Consider the following 19,246-nt stretch of genomic DNA (forward strand, 5'->3'; position numbering starts at 1 on the left):
AACATCTACTTCTAATGAGTATAACGTATGTAAAGCTATATATAATTCTCATTCTAACTGTCGTTTTTATAATATTCTTATATTAAGATAATTAAAGTAGTTAGAAATATTATCTTTTTTTCTATACATAAAGTAATCTAAATTGACATTTAGTTTATATTTATTTAAACCGTTGTTGATATGGTAATTATCTTATAGAAAATAAGTAAAGATTTATAAACTAATAACATAATGCAACTAAACTTTTAAACATCAAGTTCAGTTTTTTTTAATCAAAAGCTATAAGATATCAACAAAAAACTAACAGAGCCAAAACGATAATCACTCCCCAGTCTGTTCTCATTGTTATTCTTATTTGCAACTAAGCAAGTTACAGCTAAATATAACCCAAAAAATAGAGATTACAAAGTTTATATAGCTGTCATTAAAAACAATATTTTTTTTTATCTTGTTTTATTTTTAATTAGTTTTCTCAAGCTAAGCTAGAAAAAAATAAAAAATTTTCAAGTACTCATTTAATATATGTTGTGACTTTTACAAGTATTAAAAAATAAAGTTATAAAATAGAAACTTTATACCTGAAATTTTAACGACTTGAAGTTTTTTTTCTTGTCACATGCTCTAGAAAATCTAATAAAACGTTCTTCGTTTGTTTACATAATATTAATGCGAAATAATTATTTTATTAATAATGTTTTCGTTAAAGAAATGTTTGTACTTGTAACAAAACTTATTACTTACAATAATTTTTATTACTGTTCAAATAAATTCGTAAAACAATTAATAATGTTTTTTTTTTATAAGTTTAGTTCTATGGCAAACTCAAAAAAATGTTTTTATTGTTGGACGAACACTCAATAGGACAGCTTATTTTTATGTTTTGTTTATTAAATAAAGAACAATTTTATATTGTATATAAAACTACTAGCGCCTGTTAGACATATAAGCTTTATTAATCATTACTATTCTTGTAATGCAAATATATATCAAAAGTAGTTTTTGAAAATAATTTTGATATAGTTAAAAATTTTATCTGTCTTTCTTTTTATTTGTGATTCACCACAAAGTGAAGTTTTAGACTAAGAGTAAAGTCATAGAAACATACCATAAAAATTTAATTTTTATGTAACTAATCTTGTTTAAAACATAAGCTATAAACTAAAATAACTTTTTAAACATCGCTTTTAAAGCAAAAAAAGTTGATTCTTTAGTTCTCAGCAACATAATTTCAAAGTTGTTTTAAATTTCTATTGCTGTAGAAAAACACGTTCGCTAACATTTATTTTTATTTATTACGAAATATTTTAGTATAGTTTAAGTGCTTTTTTAGTTAAAATTTTTATGATAGTATTTTATTGGAATCTAACCAAAAATTAAGTTAAAGCAATAACTAAAAAAAAACTTGGATGCTTTATAAATCTTAAATTAGTTTCAAACAATCTGATAATAAACTTTTGATTTTGGTTTAGTTTAAAATAAAATATTAAACGCTTGCAAACTTTATTGAAAAAAATTCAAATAAAATAAAAAAATTCTAAAATTATGATTTTAATCAAGGTGAAAATAGTCATAGTTTTTACAAAAGTTTTAGGTTATCAAATTGTTTAAGAGTTATTATTTAGTGTTTAAATTTATGATTTCTTAAATTTTGTTAAATTATTCAGTTTTTTAGTGAAACAAAAGCAAAATCATAAAGTTATGACTTTTAAAAAAAGAAATGGTTTGTCTTTACTTTCATTTTAAAATCTCAACTGGGCTTATACACACCATTAACTATTTTATTAAATTAAATACTGTGTTTTGATTTTTTTGAAACTTTTTACTTACATTATAGTGGAATGAATGATATGCTGTTAGTCTGGCTTTTTTAGTTTAGAAATTGACAGTTTTTGATGATTATTAGTGGTTATTGTTTGCTTAGATTCTGATTTTTTTAACTTTTTTTAGTGTATGTTGATAAGCCTTTAACTGCAGCTACTTTTAACTTGTTTATTAGTTTTGAGTTTTATTTCTTGTTAATTGTATTCAAACCTAACATTTTTTCAAGTTTATTTACAAGTAGATATTTTTCAGCAGAATTGAAAATATTTTTTGATAAACGATCTCTTGCTAAGTTTATTTGTTTAAAAAATTGACAAAAGGGTTGATCACACCAATTCGATCATCAGACCACAAGCCTTCGGTAGACTGAGACTGAAGTTTATAAAGCTTGCTTTAATAAACTGTCTGTAGATTGATGACTGCAAGTTTTTCGGTTGTGACTGACTGATGAGTCCTAATAAGGACGAAAAGGGTCTCAGTTTACCGAAAGGCTTGTGGTCTGATGATCGAATTGGTATGATCAACCCTTTTGTTAAGCTTGAGCTTGTCTCACGGCATACGAAAGTCCAGACTTCTGTTCTGCAGACTTTCGCCGATGTTTTTGTTGATTTGAAGAAATGAGATTGTTTTTTCAATGGTTTTAATCTATATTTATTTTTTAAGTGTTTAACAGCTTGTTAACAGACAATTACTTGGATAGTTTTTTCTTAATATTCATTAGTTTAAATAAAAGTTGTAAAAATTTTGGAAGTACTCTTTTGTTATGTCTTGAGATTTTTATCAGTTTTGTAAATATTAATTTCATAACAAACTAGTGTGGTAAATTTCGCTTCATAGTTTCAAAATAATTTTAAAATAATCTCATACTTTATAAACTTATATAGTATTTCATAACTTTCAGCAAATTATTTAATCAAAAAAAAACAAAATGTTTTTTTTTTAGTACTTTTCAATTTGTTTTTAGAATGACAGTCTTACAAAAATAAAACTTGTCGTCATCAGCTTGTTGTAAAATATGTACCTGTTTATTTGTTTGTACTTTAGTAAAACATAAAACAAAAAAAATGTACAATTTAAATCTTTTTTTATACAAACTAATTCTTAGAAGTTGTTTTGTTAAGATGAATAAGATTCTTTAAATTAAAACTAAGCTTTAAGATTTTTTTATTTGTACATTATCAAAAATTGTTTCTAACATATAATTCATATATAGTGCCTGAATCTCGCTTAAAAAAGCGTACAACTGTTCCAAAACAATTTTTTGCTTTTGTCTTATTAAATTTTACCGAAAAGGGATTAAAAAAAATTACAGCATGGGCGAAAAAATTACTTTAACAGACAATTTTTTTTTAAATAAAGTTTTTAAACTTGAAAATTCAACAACTAACTATCAAGCACCTTTGTTTTGACAGTCGAGATAGCTAAAATACAAAAACTGTAATAAGCAAAATATTTGGCTATTTCGCTGTCATTATTTAAATCTTAGGTAAACTTGTTAATAGTAAAAAATTTAGCTAACTACATATTGACTGTTGAAAACTGAAAACAAACGCAACAAAACTGTTGAATATCTATTCTGCAAAGATATTTTCAAACTGTGCATACCTTTTCAGTGATCTTCTTTTTACACTTTCAACTTGATGAAAACTATCGTATTATGAGGAACTTAGACCCCAATGTTTCAATTTATTTGCTACTGATACCAAATCATGACTTTGTCGTTATACTTCAGGATTCTATAACAAAGTTAAAGTTCTATTATAGATTATCTAAAACATTCTAACTAAACACTTTAGCTCCTGCTACTACAAAACAATATGGATTTTCTAACAAGGATAAACTTACTTATCAGCTTATTTATAAGGTTTATTTCAGCTGTAATAAATTTTACTCTTATAATTAAAGTTGTATTTTATTTTACCAGTAAAAGTATTAGATTATTAATACTCTACTTTTTATACTGATTTTTCTAAACAAGATGTTAGAATTTAAGTATCAATAAAAAATGTTGAAAAATGTAAAATGTTAATTGTAGTACATATGTACTACAATGGTATACTCGTTTCCAGGAAAATCACAAACTTTTATACAGTATACACCAAAATTTTTAAAAACATTCTTAACTAAAATAATTAAAACTATAAAAAACTATTACAAACTGTTATGAAAAGATAAATTCAATATAACCCGAGGAAAAGAGTTAATGTTTATATTTAGACTTGCTATAAACAATAAAATGTTATAATACTCTACATACAGACAAAACTGAAACCCTTTTTGAATTAATCAACCTAATTTTTTACAAGTCACCGTGCATGCCAAGAGCTGCTTAAATTCTAGTAACCTTGCTGAAAATGTTTTAGAAGTTGTAGAACACAAATAACAGCAGTTCAAAAAATCATCCAGTTTACTAGTGAAAACGTATTTATTTTAATGCAGAAATCACCACTTTTTACGTTACGACCGCAGTTATCAGAAAAGGTATTTTACGGAGAGCTGCAACATAAAGAGTCATTTTTTGAAAAGAAAGTTTCTTGAAGAAAATTTGTGATGAGATAACCATTAAACTCGCACAACTTTTTGCACATTAATAAAACAATTTGAAATTTAAAATATGTAAACTAATGCAGGCTGTTTTGTATGACCTGTCAGGTATACTTACAATTCCCACTCGGATCAATTCTCACTCGATCAAATCCAAACCGAAACTTTCTTTTTATTTTTAATCATCTATGTGTTGTCGTATTGTTTTTTTTTTTAACATCACTGTTACCCCTAACCCTTGATCAGTTTATTTTTTTATACACTTTAAAGTGATCGGGTGAGAATTGTGAGCGGGTTAGAACTGAGCGTGTTCCGTTTTAATATGCTTAGCAAATTGCTTGAAATTTTTTCTTGACTTGATCGACCTCGCGGACACTGTATAAAGCTATATACTTTTAATTTGAACAATTTTTCCAGGAGCATATATGATTCAAAAAGTATAGCAAAACAAATTTCTATATAAATTTCAAAGTTCTTTTCGTCGATGACTTATCAAAAACTGTATTTTAATAAATTAAACTTAATTATTACATAAAAGTATATTATCTAATTTTATTTCAGGTCAGTTTAATATGTTAATATACATTATTTGATAAGTCTTAGTCGAAAGTACTTTATCGATTGGAACATTACTCTCAAATAAATGTCACAAGTGTCTGCTTGAGGTCTTGAACCCTGTACTAAATTTTTATACTTTTTTAATCAAAATAATCAAAAACACTAAACTTGTAGTCTGTCACAAAAGTATATTTTATATTAATAGGCTTCTACCAGTCAAAAAAATATTAAACAGTTGAGAACAAAAATAAAGAAATGTTATTTATAAAATCAATTACTTTTTAAAACTAAAAAATCAGTAATCAGGCGGCGCTTATAAAACTATCATTTAAATGAAGATAAATATTATATGCTATTTTTATTTTAAACTTGAACACGTGTGACTAGAACAGGATTTCCCAAAGTGAGCCATGAAGTCGAATTTGAAAAGTACACTAGATATTCTGAAGTTGATGATGAAGAGCAAAGGTTTGAGGCATTTTCAATGGTAGATTTGAAACTTATACTAGATATTCTGGAACAATTTTGAGAAATTTGGCCATTAGCTGTAAAAGAAGGAGCCATAAGGCTATAATTTGAAACTTACACTAGATATTGAGTAGTTGATGAAAAGAGAAAAAGGTCCTAGGCGCTTTTAATGGTATAGTATTTTGTTGGAAGGGCCATAGCAGAGGGATCCTTTTATTTAAGGAAACCAAAAATTTTAAGAAACCGTGGTCTAGAATCTGTTCGGTATCATTGTATTAAATAGTGATATTAATTGGCTTGTAAGTATTTGTTATAACTTTCAGATTATATATACTACTTATGTACATTTTTCTTAGTTTAGATATTTAGTTCAAATACCTAGATAATAACAATCTTTATAATTCAGCTAACATATACAATACAGTTACTTAAAGTAAAGCTAAATTTTTAATGTCTTTTATTTTTAAATTCATCAGAAAGATTGATTTATTAAATTAAGATATCAGAACTTCATATATTAAGAAAGTAATATAATTTTTGTTGTGGTTTTAAACGAAAACTGACTATGGGTTTTTATGGATTTTATCCTAAAAATCTAACAAATACAACTAAAGACTTTTGCTTAAGACTTTCTTAGAGCTAACCTTAAATTTTCATTACGCATATGTTTCTTAATTCTACTTAGAATTTACTGTGTTTGTTTGAGTAGGTAAAATAATAATGTTACTAATTACAGCGAGTATAGAATAGATACTAACATAACATCACTCTTTAAGTTTATAAAATACATACTCAACAAAATTATAAAAATTAAAAAACTTCAAAAATAAATGTTTTGAGTTTTTTAATATAGAACATATTTGTAACTTTTTTAAGATGTAAAAAATAACAAAATAGTTAGTTCTATTAGTATTGCAACAAAAACTTAAAATTCAAACAGATTTAAAATGTACTAAGTAATTTTCTAAAACATAGTTTGTAATGCAGTAACATAATTGGCAGGTTAATAACATAATTTCAGTACATAACTACATTGATTTAACAAAAACTTGAATAATAATTTAACTGAATTGCATAAAAATAACAAAAATAGCAGCACTTTGTTGATTGTTGAGGAATGAAACCTAAAAAATAAAAGTCAAGTTAAATCCAAACAAATTTAAAAATTATTAATATAAAACCATGTTATTTTTTACTTCACTTATGCTACTTTTAAAAGTTCCCTAGCATGTGGAAATTAAAAACAAAATCCTTTATGAAAGTATTAAGGGCTTTAAATGTTATCACATAAAACAATAACTTCTAAATAGTATAACAAAAGTTTATTTTAATAAACTGATTACTTAAACAATTTAAAAGGTTTTAAAGTTTGTAAAATATAATAGATTATAATATCCATAAATAATAAATAATAAATAAGCATCACATAACATTTAATTGTAGTGTTTTTTTAAAAACTATATTACATATCATTTTTTGTGAATTATGACATACAAAATAAAGTACAACTTTTGTGAAACAGTTTAATTTTGTAAAGACATAACATCTGATATAGACAATAAAAGTTTTTGTGTATAAAACAATTTTTCATGTCTAATATAAAAAACTTGACTGTAATGTCTAAAAATAATCATAACTACTGTGCAAATGTATTAGAGAATGTAGCCTAAGGTGTAACTCTTTATTAAGTGTAACTTTTTATTGTATTCGTCTATATAATATAAATTTAAATCAATACTTTTAAAATAAATAATAAGAAATAATAATATTTCAACACTATACAAAAAAAAGTTAACTTAGGTTTTAAATGATTCGATTTATGTAATATTACAAACAGCATATACATATACTTTCTGAAACAACCTAAAAATACAAGTGATTTTTTTACATTTAATAAATTTGAAACTTAAAAGTTATAGTATACTTAAGGAACTATATATTTTTTTTGTATAAAAAACATTCTTTATAAAAAACGCTAGGTAATTTGCATTGTTCATTTTAGAATATAAATTAAAATACTTGAAAAATAGCTTTCAAAGTTTAAAATTTTCTAAAGAAAAAGAAAAATTTATGTACTTTACAAGTTTAGTAAAAGTTTTGTTCAACAGTACAACACCTGAACACATTATGATTCTCTGTTTTAAACTTGTAAGTATGTAAGTGTTTTAAGTTTGTGGTATTTTATGACAACTCCTTTTATACTTTAAAACAATTTAAGTTCTCCAAACTCTAAGTTAAAATAATATTTTTTAAATGTTTTTTTATTTCTTCATTAAAATTGTAACATGTGTTTTATCTTAATAAAACTAAGTTTACTTAACTTTCACTTTATACAATTGTAATAAAATAAACAGCTTGCTTTTTTATAAAAAACATTTTAAATTTGCTCTTAATTTGATTTTTAGTAAAAAGTAGTGCTTATTAAATGATTTTTTCATTAGAACTTTGCTTAAAAATTTTAAAATCTTTTTATTAGAATTTCTGATAAATCTAGCTTGACATTTAAATTAATGAACTACAGTAATTATTAAAAGAAAATATTTTAAAATAGACAATGCATTCATAAAGGGGCACATTTTTTTTGTAATCAACTACCTATTTAAGATCAATGGTTTATTTAAAAGTAAGTGTAACAATCTAAGTTAAAAAAAATATAAATATTTTAAGGGGTTTAGGGGTTCTTAATAAAATAATGTTTCTCATGTTTGTTATTTTAGACCCCCTTACTTTTTAAACCTTAAACATTATTTTTTTAATGATCGCAACAAAAATCATCTTGAAATCATCAAAAATCATCAGAAAAAATTTGTAAATGACTTGCTGATTTATTAAAAATACTTTTACTTGATTACATCAAAGGCACTGAGTAATAATGTTTAATTTTCTTTACTTAAACATTTTTTTAATTATGTTCGTATGAGTATAATATTGTTTGCTAAAATGTTTGCATGTACATATTTAATTAAATAATTAAAATACTCAAATAAACACTCAATTTAGTGAAACAAACTTTTTCTAATTTATTTAAATATGGCTTTTACAAATTGATTTATTTTCAATTTTAATAGCTTTAAAGGACTTAAAATAATCTACAAAAACTAATTAATCTACTTACAGATAATGACACCAGTAGGAGCTAACATGAGTAATAATGTTTTATTCTGTTTACTTAAATATTTTCTGTTGAAATTTCATGTTTAACCTCATATAAATAAACTAACCAGTCTACTTGTAGATGACGACGCCAGTAGGTGCAGGTGGCGTCTGGTGCATGTTAACTACCGTGGGAGGCTGGTGTACGTACGTGGTGTTGTGGACGTTCTTGCGGGTGCGGCAACAGTAGCAGAGAAGGATGCACAATAGCAAGATCAACCCGAGCACACTTCCCAGGACTATGCTGAAGTAAGAAATAGTTTAATTAATTTATATTTTTACATAATTAAAACAAGAGAATGCACAATAACAAGTATAAAGTATAAGGATTCAGTACAAAGATTTCTATACAAATTTTCCTTCTTAAATACATAACAGATTTCTTTTTATAAAAATTTAAATTCACGAAAAATAATTTATACTTCAATTGGCTAATTTTCAAAAAGTTAAACAAAAAAAATTTTAGTAATATTTTTTGTTATTGAAAAACTTACAAAAATAGATACATCAACTACATTTTTACTAATATAACAATAACACTAATAGCAATACTGTAAGTTTTAAATTGTTTTTTATTTATACTTTTCAAATTATATAATATTTAAATATACTGCATAAAAGTTTTAGATACTTTCGAAATGTATATAAAATTTATAGTTCAAGCATAAAATCTATTTCTACAAAATTAACTACTTGATCAAAATATTTTATTCGATTTATATAGAAAACAGCTTATATTTACTAAAAAATATAAACAAATCAAACTATTTATTTAGAAACTATTTAATTTCAAACAAATTTTGAATTTATAAACGTTAATTTTTAAAAAAGTTTAAATCGACTTACAGGATTGTTTTAGCAATAAAGTTCATGATTTTCAATTTGATTATAAGCTAATTAAATATCTGTAAAATGAAAATGTATATTGTTAGATTGAATTAAGTAATTAAAGCAGAAAATATTTGATACTATATAAGCCAACTGCTAATGTTTATTTTTGTGAAAAAAAATTTCATGCTAAATTAATTTTCAAAACACAGAAAAAGAAAAATACGAAATTAATTTAACTTCAAAAAAAGATTTTTTAAATCAATTTCACGGAAGTGAGTTCAAACACAAACTTTTTCATGAAACAATTTCACAATAGCTTTGTAAAATGTGTAGTGTTTGAATTACATACTTTTCAAATTTTATTATTTGAAGATGTTTTACGCTGATAAAATACTTTGTGGTTTAAGAACTTGCTTTAAACAAAAATTCAAAACTTTTTTATAAAATAAATTTATTTATTTTTTAACCAGGAAGTGTATTATCAATTGAAAACTGCGTTGATACGAGTACTTGTTACATACTGTTAATTGATAGTTAATTTCCTGTGGTAAACCTATTGAGAAAAGGTTTTGATACACAATTAAACAAATAATAAAATATGAACTTTATTGGTAAATATTGATCAAACTTTCAAATATTTAACTTTAAAATTTTCATTACAAAACATTTAAGACTGATTAAATAAGTGCTTCATCTTAACGAAATAATCTATATGAGCTAGTGTAGAAAGATTAGATTTAAGTATTATAGTACAAATTAAATGATTGTTTAAAAAATTACTTAGATCACGTATTGTTTGTAAACAGGTACACATAATGTTCTTAAATGTAATTAAAAATGTAAATATTTCAAATTGAAGTTTTTTTTTAATTAAATTAAAATTATTCATAAAAAAATATTTCAATTGCTCATTTAAAAAGAGTATGTATACAGTAAACATTAAAAAAAGTTTTGATTTAAACAGACTTAACTTTATATACCAAATATTAAATCATTTTATGTTAGTAATGCTAAAACTTTGATTGAATTTTGTGATGCAGCTTAGAAGAAATAACTTTAAAGTATGATACGTCAAGTGTACAAAACCTTTTCTCTTTCAAAATTAAACTGAAAAGTTTGAAATAAATCGAGAATTTAAAATTTGAGCAGTAAAATAAGCTACCTATAAGCTATATTTTGATATCAATTTTTTAAATTAATAAAATATATTTCCTATGTATAGCATAGTATAAATATTACAATAAGAATTTCGTCCACTACTTTAATAGAGCTTGTGTAAAGTTGTTTAACAAAGTCATTTTTTATTGTAAAACTTCCAGATTTTTAATTTGTTTACAAGATGTTATTAAATTTTACCAATTAAAATATTTCTAATTAAATTCAAACTATAGTAAATCTAAACTTGGTATTAATATTTTTTACTCGAGAAATTACTGAAAATACTTTTAGTATTACATTCTGTAATATTTAAACAAATATTATACTGGGCCATATAATAAAATTAATGCATTTTTATTGCTTATAAGACTTTTAATTACTTTCAAAAATTACAACTACAATTTTATCCAAGTTTTAACTGTATTTAAAACTGCACACAAAAAATACAAAATTTGCAACCTGACTAAATTATCTAAAATTAACTTTTGTTTATACTTAGTTAAGTTGAAAATACCTGTGTTGAAAACTAATCAAATTATAATTTTTAAATTATGAGTTTAAACTTAATCTCAGTCATTTTGTCAAGTTAGCATACTTGTAAAACACCAATGTTAATTAGAAAATCGCATGCAGAGTTGATATCTAAAATATCAAACTGTATTTTGTATTATGACGTCACACAAATCATATTCATGCAGATGACATTTTTCAAATGCCTGCAAGTAATTCAAATACCTTGTATATGTGACCCATGAGGGCTTTACCACCAAATTTTGTGTTTCATTTATGAGAACCTGAAATTAAAAAATAAATTTACAAAATTAAAGGTTTAAAACTATAAAACGTACACAATACAAAGTATATACAAGTTTGTAAAATATGCAATTACATTTTAAGTGTTAATTTGCCACATTATCAAACTAGTTTTAGATTATAAAAAGATTGTTTTCCGTTTCCATTTCATAAATCATCTTGTAGATATATTCACTCTTTTAAATCCATTTGTATTCTTGTCAGGTAACGAAACCTGTACAGAAAAAAAAAATGTAACATTCGTTAAAATTCTTCTAGCCTTCTTACTATGTGCTCTAGCTTGGGGAATATTTGATGTATTTATCACTGGCTTTTAAAGTTACAAAACCCTCAATGTGCCCTTAAATTGCCGTATAAGTACTGTTGAATTTTCAAAGCTTGTATTAAACAACTTTAAAAACAAAAAATATCTAAATTCCTGAGTTTTCAAACAAATTATTATATATTTTTTCTAATTCATTACCAGGATTTCCAATACATTTTTCATAATTTCCAATTTGTCTTTTTTTTATTGCCCCTTGTACAAGTTTATTATCCATTTACTTTTTCATCCCCTTACTGATTATTGTCCCTGATAGCCAAAATCACTTTCCTGGGAAGATTAAGTCCACATTGGCAAACCCAGCTCTATATAGTATTCAAAAAAAGTTGAACAAGTTAAGCAAAAACTTTAGAAATTCATGTGTAGTTTAAAAAGATCAAAATTTTAAGAATAAAATTATACAACATTTTAGGTTAATTTTGAACATCTAAAAAATTAAACATTGGCTGCATTTTAAGCCTCTGGTTTCTAAAATGATAATAAATTACAACAGTAAATTCAGTATAACATGTATAAAAACTGATAGGATTTTTTTTTATAAAACAATGACCGCTTGCTAGTCCATCATGTATCATAAAAAATGCATCAAAAAAAAATTTTTTTAACTGTATAAGCTTGTAACGTTTGAATCCACTAAAGTATTATGGTTCTGTCTCATTGAAAAAATAGTTTAGTATCAAATTAAGTTATACATGTTTATGTATTTTTATAAAACTCAATAAGAATTGCTATAAGCTTAAAGTTACCAATGGTGACAACCTATAAAGTTGGAGACAAGTATAAAAAATTTATATCAAACTAAAATAAAAAATAATAATAATATAGTTATTATGATAATACTGATAAAACTATGATAAAATTGGAAACTGAAACATTTAACAACAACCTATTTAATAAAAATTTGTGATGTGATTGACCCTCATTTTTATCAGAAAGTATAAATAACAGACAAAAATTAGGATAAAACTGTTTCATAAAATTAAAACACCTTTCCACATTACAACAATTTTTTTTCAATAATTGTTAACTATTTTTGTTTAATATTAGCTGACCTTTGACTGTTTTTACAACAAAACAAAATATACACCATTACAATAACTTATAGATAGATTTCAATAAAAATAAATTACTTACTTCAGTTAATCTCATTTATCCAAATTTTTTACTGCTTAGATTCAAACAATTTAAAATGTTTAATTTCAAACTGTAGAACTTTCTTAACCAAAAATTATTTTCAAGTAATTATCTCAAGTATCTTACTGCAACTAAAATAAAATCCACAGTAGCACTTGTGAAAAAGTTTTAAAACCAACTTACTTATAAGATTATAAATTTTATGTAACAAAAAATAAACACTAACATATAACTTCTTAATAAAAAGTGTGTTATCTCAGCAAAATTTCAAGAAAAACTCAAAACAAACAGTAAAAACAACATGCCAATGCGCAAACACTGCAAGCAAATACCAATGTGATGCGTCTTCTAGAAAGCTCACAAACTAGTTTATCCAGGCTTAATTTTTAACTTTTAATGTCTTATATTTGGATTTATACCAAATTTGCTGATATTTGTTTTCAGTTGAGTTGTTTGCTAAACATGCACTTCAAGTAGCTAGAATATAAAATTTTATTTAATCCACTGATACTATTATTTAAACGTTTAAATTTGAAAATTTTTAAAAACTTAGCATCATATTACTTTTAACAAGTTAACTGATATTTAAAAACACTACTACTACAGCAATTAAGAAAACAAAGCTAAAACAATAGTTATACAAATTACAATTTTGAAGTTTAGACACTTTAATTCACCTAAAAGAAATTTGTAACTACAAAACTTAAAAATTTTAAAGAGCATAAAATTTTATTTATAAAAACTTAAAAGTTTATTAGTATAAAATTACTAAAACTTTATTGCTACTAACTACATCAGTAACCTAACTTTAACAAATATGTAATAAACACAGTTTAATTTTCAATTTTTTTACTAAAAATTATTTTAGTTTCTCTAAATGTCTATTTGAATTGTTATAATGGAAGTTTGAAAACTTTTCAAAAATGTTTTCTGGAAAAATCATGAACTTAATTCAAACTAAGAAGTGTAAGGTAAGGTTTGGATGCATTTTGAAATATTACAAAACAAACTTATGTTAATTTGAAAACATATCTTATTGTAATGCTTTGTAGCAATGTAAAGCATCAAGAAACTTATGTATTTATAAAATAAGCTAAATTGGAAAATAATCCTTTTGTAACAAGCAAGAATTTCAAGACGTTTTCAATTTTCGTTAAATTTGACCATTTAACTTCTTAGTTATTACACATGCTACATTCAACTTCTTAAATTTAGTTCTTTGAAACTATCAGAGTTGCCTTTTCTTTGAGGAACTACATTAGTCTCGCATGAAGAGTTTACAAGAAAGTTAAAAAAAAGCGACAAACTGAAAAAAGTTAATGTAATCAGTCGTAAAAACCTATAAATATTCAAGTATTGACAAAGATACTTGATAAAAAATAAACTTTTAAGAAAAAAGAGTAGTTAAACTTAAAAAAAAACTAACCTGAGTATCGCTAAAAAATATCAAACTAGCCTGAATTTATAAAACATTCCAAAATAATTTTAAAAACGTTTCCAAGGCTAAAAAACTAGTCTGAGATTGAGAAAAAATATCAAAAGGGTAGCATAAGTTTTGCAAAAAACGTGGATTTTATAAAAAAGTTAAAACTAAGCTAGTTAGTATTAAGAGTTTGTGGAAACCCTATATTAAAGTAGTTAATCTAAAAGCTTTTGTAGTAAAAATTGTATTTGGAACTCATGCACTAAATATGTCATTATATTCCCAGCAGTAAATATATCAATTATTAACCCAAAAAAACTGGTGAAGAACTCTAAGTTTCTTAAATATTTTGTTATGTTACTAAACAAACTTTATAGGCTGAAAATAAAAACAAGCTGAAAGCTGGAAAACCTTCATAATATGTTTAAATGAGTGTTAACTTCAGTCCACTCATACTTTCAAAACCAAGATAGATGTTGACAATGATGTATATTTTTTAACTCTCAGTTTAATTCTTGAAATTTATATTAGCACAGTGTTTATGTCAACTGGCTTAAACTTTGTGGCCAGTTGTAAACTTTTATCTCAAAGCAGAGATGATATACATAAAACTTCCTTAGTGGTTGTGAAACTTAATTACATTCAATTTTTCAGCACCAGATGATCAAATATAAATGATGTAGTATTCAAAAAAACTCAAGTTATAGCAACCATACAATACAGTACCTTTCCAAGATTACTCAGAACAACAAATCAAAACTTTAGCTCTGAATATTTTGAAAACTCCTAAATTCCCATGTTATCTCGGTATTGTTTTTTGACAATTATGTGTAAAATAAATTTTGAAAAAGTTATACATACTATAAAAATTACTCGGTTTTAGATTACCCATACAAATCTTAGAAAAAAGTAAAATTACTAAGAAATTTAAAAACAGTAGAAATAAAAAGATTTAATACTTTATCTACTACATAATTTAGGCTACTAACTACAATAGCAAAAATAAAAACAAAACAAACCTGAATTCAGGATTGTATTCAGGAAAACCTTTAAAACTGTAAATATATCAAATACACGTCTGTTTTAATTAAAATTATTTATTTACAACCAATTGGAAATGGATAAAAATGAAACAGTTCAAATAACTTGAGATGCAAAAACAATAATTAACAACTGAATGTACCATGAAAATTTTAATCTTTAATTCAGAGAAGTTGTATCAAATACAAATTATACATTTAAGCAAGTAAAGCACGTAGAAATATTTTTTAGAATGTTATTTTGACAACTTATACTGCGGTGCACTTGAGAAAAAAAATTAACAAAAAAAAAGGTGATCACATCATTAGAAAGTATATAAAATTCAAGGCATCAACACCTGAGAAATACAAAAATGCACGTCATTGCAAAAAATACACAACAACTGGGGTCTTACAAAAAAACAAGGATGTCTAAATAATAAATGTTAAAAAATCACATAATTTAGTTAATAATGCAAATATATAAAATACTTTATTACTTTCTTGTAAATTTATAGAAAACTATTTTATTTTGGAAGCTATGGTATTAGCTGAAATGTTAAGTACAGTAAGATTTACTTCATCGAAAGCATTAAATGTTACATAATAGACTTTATACACAAAACTATATTGAAAACATAATTAAGTTCATATTTTAAGAAGACACCCGTGTGTTCATAAAATCCCCCGAAGTTCAACATTCAACATGTTTATCCTTCCATCACCATCCTGATGAAGTTTTCGTACCTGATGATAATATTTATGCTAAAAAAAATACCTTTAAAAAAGATTTAAGTTATATGATTTATTTTTAACTTATTAAAAGTGGTCAAAAGAGAAATAATTAAAATAAGTTAACACTTGAAAAACTAACATTATTACTAACATTATTATAATTATTATTATTATTATTATTATTACTATTATTATTATTATTATTATTATTATTATTATTATGTACCTGATGAAAATATAAACATAATTTTAATTGTAACTGGACAAATATGGAAATGTCTTTCATTAAATTATTTATTGTATTAGATGAAAGAAATATGATTTGTTTAAAATATATGTTAAGTGTTTTCATGAAGTTATCTTATCTGATGAAATTGTAAAAAAGTTATATATTTATTTATGTTATATAACTTACATTTAAATAAAAAATATTTATTCAGAACTATTTGGAAATCGATAAAATGAAATATTTCAAGTATTTGAGATGAAAATAAAAACATACAATTAGATATACCATAGAAAATTTAATCTTACTAATTCGCACTTTATGCAAGCAATATGGCTTGTTAAAAAGTACATTTATAAATCAAAAGTCCTTATGAAGTTTTCATCCTTCATGATATCCACTAAACTACTTACAACTAATAGAAAATTGTTAAAAAACAATTTAGCCCAACCACCTTAAGATATAAAAAAGCTGTTAATTGAATGTAGTTAGAAAAGAAAAGTTTATATTTTCAGTTAAAATAAAATAATTATCAACCAATGACAAATCTACCTGATGCAACCGTTGTTGTCTTCCTGCCCCTGAAGCAACTGTTCAACTTCCTCCTCTGACAACTTTTCTCCCAACGTGCACAGAACGTGACGCAGTTCGGCGGCACTGACGGTTCCATTGTTCTCCTTGTCGAACACACGGAGTCCCTCGTTCATGTCGTCAACTGAAGTTTCTTGCGACTGACGCTTGACCTTTTGAAATTAATTTAAATTTAAATAGATCCTTGACTGACATTTGACCTTAATACAAGGTTACGGGTTTCGGACTCAAATATTTGAAGATAATATGTTAAACTTATACTTCATTATCACTGTTAAATTTGGTAACTGAAGTCTTTTGAGCTTTAAATTTGTCTTTAAATTAAGATTCTTGTTATTGGGTTTTATACAGAGAATTATTAGTATTTGAGATTATACTGGGGATGTTTGAAAATATTTGGTAGAAATAAAAGAAAATTATATTTTATTGAACTGTTTAACTTTACCCTAATTTGCATTTAAAAATACAGTATTTTTTTTATCCTTATTTTATGACATTTTTGTAATAAATTTAGTTTCAGAAAACCATCTTTTACTTTAACGTGGTTTCAAAGAAACATAAATAAATGCTAAACAAATAATGGACAATTAACAATTTTGGTTTTAACACATAATATGATGTTACAAAAACCTTTAATTTTTTTTTATTTGTTAACAAAATCATTTTTAAGGTCGTTTTAAAAAGGTCAAAAATTTAGGCTTTTTACTCATTTGGCTTTATATTTTTATTTTACTGTTTTTTGTTTAAATTAAGACAATGTAAGTACAGAAATATTCAAAACTAAAAGCACTTGAAAATTCTAAAGATATGATTTTTAGTGCAAACAACTTTTATTAAAAAAAAAAACTTATTAATAATCAAAGCCAAAACGATCATATGTGCCTGCTTGTTAGAAATCATTTTAAAGATTAAGAGATTAAGTTATTAAATACCAATTATTATTTATAAAAGTTTGTGTAATAAAAAGATTAAACATTAAGCTTTTAAAATTAAACCAGCTAATACCTGTGCCAGCATTGGGAGAAACTCGTCAAAGGTGACCATTTTGCTGTTCATCTCATCATTAGAAGGGTTGTTCAACACCTTCATAACCTCTGCATTGGTGGGGTTTTCTCCAAAAGCGCGAAGGCATTCTCCCACCTACAGTTAAAAAAACTTAACTTGTAAATCATTCAAAAATGCTTTGTTTTTACAAAACTTTTTTTTATTTATTTAACTATCCATTATAACAAAACTAACCAACATATAATTAATAGGCTATATTGTTTAAGTTAAAAATATTTTTTTGAAGATTTATTTTAAGCTGCAACAAAAACTATTAATTTTTCCATATTTGAATATTATATAAGCTGCTTAAATAACTAAATTATACTTGCTACTTTTGTAGAATTTTACTTAAAATCATTTGTAATTTTCATATTTACAAAATTATAATACATTTTAATGGTACATACATCGGAAATTTACGTAAGTCTGCAATTAACAAAAAAATATTCATTAATCAAATCAAAAATATACATTACTGTTTATCTCATATTAAGCAATGTGTTTATGTGCTTATAAATAGTCAATAAGCCACCTCATAGTAAGCAATGCGGTTTTCTCCAGTTTTGTCAAATAGGGAGAAGAAGTCCTTGTACTCTGAGAGTTGCTCATCTGAAAAGCTGCTCATTTTTGTGGTTTTATTATTTATATATTAATTCTGTGGGAATGTTTCAAAAATTAACCCTGTATAAATTAAATTGTGTAACATGGTGAAGAAAAGTTTGGTATGAGATTTAAAAGCAAAACTGTCAATATAACTTTATAAGAAACAAATTTTAATTAAATAAACTCAACTGCAACTAATATCTAAACACTACTTATTAAATACTTTTTAATAAATGTTTGAAACAAAATAATTTTGCTGTACTTTATTTTGGTCAAAATGTATAATGTTTTTTTATTATTTTAATTAGGTTGTTAATATACTTAAATTAAATTTGACCTGTAGCAATAGCAGTAGTTTTTGTTTTTTTATTTAGAGATAACAACAAAGCAATTATGTCTATTGTATGAAAAAGCTTACTGCTAACAACTTAGTAAATAAAAAAACAATTAATAAAACATAAAACAGTCAGACTCACTTTAAATAAACTAACTATACTTATTTACAGTTATATACTCAACATATTCATAAACTAACTTAATTTAGCTATAATTTTTGCTAAACATATAGAAATATTTATGCATTTTACTAAAATATAGAATTTTAATGAGAACAATACTAATTTTTTGGTATTTACTTACTACTTCATTTTTAATGCAGGAAATAATTATTAAAAACACATAATGAACTATCAATTTTTCTAGGTATTTTATTTTGCAAAACTTTTTTAATTCCAGGTTTTTGAGGATTCTAGGCTTTTTAGCAACCCTGTATAAATTTTTAAATTTATATAACTTTTCAG

At 24.2% G+C, this 19,246-nt stretch overlaps 1 protein-coding gene and 1 long non-coding RNA gene across 2 annotated transcripts; both read right to left on the bottom strand.

Annotated features, from left to right (window-relative positions):
- Positions 1-6,389: 6,389 nt before the first annotated feature.
- Positions 6,390-12,817, bottom strand: LOC145841668 (uncharacterized). The gene is made up of 4 exons (XR_014370146.1): positions 12,803-12,817; positions 11,269-11,327; positions 8,613-8,788; positions 6,390-6,515 (listed from the first exon to the last, which is right to left on the bottom strand). It is a non-coding gene; the product is annotated as an uncharacterized LOC145841668 (long non-coding RNA).
- A 2,495-nt stretch (positions 12,818-15,312) lies between these two features.
- Positions 15,313-18,501, bottom strand: LOC145840873 (myosin light polypeptide 6-like). Its single transcript, XM_082948211.1, has 4 exons — positions 18,376-18,501; positions 17,802-17,936; positions 16,758-16,948; positions 15,313-15,991 (listed from the first exon to the last, which is right to left on the bottom strand). Exons 1-4 carry the CDS (start codon positions 18,466-18,468, stop codon positions 15,955-15,957), a joined length of 456 nt encoding a protein of 151 aa, XP_082804337.1. The 5' UTR covers positions 18,469-18,501; the 3' UTR covers positions 15,313-15,954.
- Positions 18,502-19,246: the final 745 nt, after the last annotated feature.

Source organism: Thalia democratica, chromosome 7 (assembly GCF_965202585.1).
Source record: "Thalia democratica chromosome 7, ktThaDemo2.hap1.1, whole genome shotgun sequence".
Taxonomy (NCBI): Eukaryota; Metazoa; Chordata; class Thaliacea; order Salpida; family Salpidae; genus Thalia; species Thalia democratica.

Coding starts and splice junctions, on each gene's coding strand:
- LOC145840873 (XM_082948211.1), bottom strand. CDS start 18,468: ATGAGCAGCTTTTCAGATGAGCAACTCTCAGAGTACAAGGACTTCTTC. Junction 17,937..18,375: donor ACCGCATTGCTTACTATGAG/GTGGCTTATTGA, acceptor TTTTAACTGTAG/GTGGGAGAATGCCTTCGCGC. Junction 16,949..17,801: donor TTCTCCCAATGCTGGCACAG/GTATTAGCTGGT, acceptor TAATTTCAAAAG/GTCAAGCGTCAGTCGCAAGA.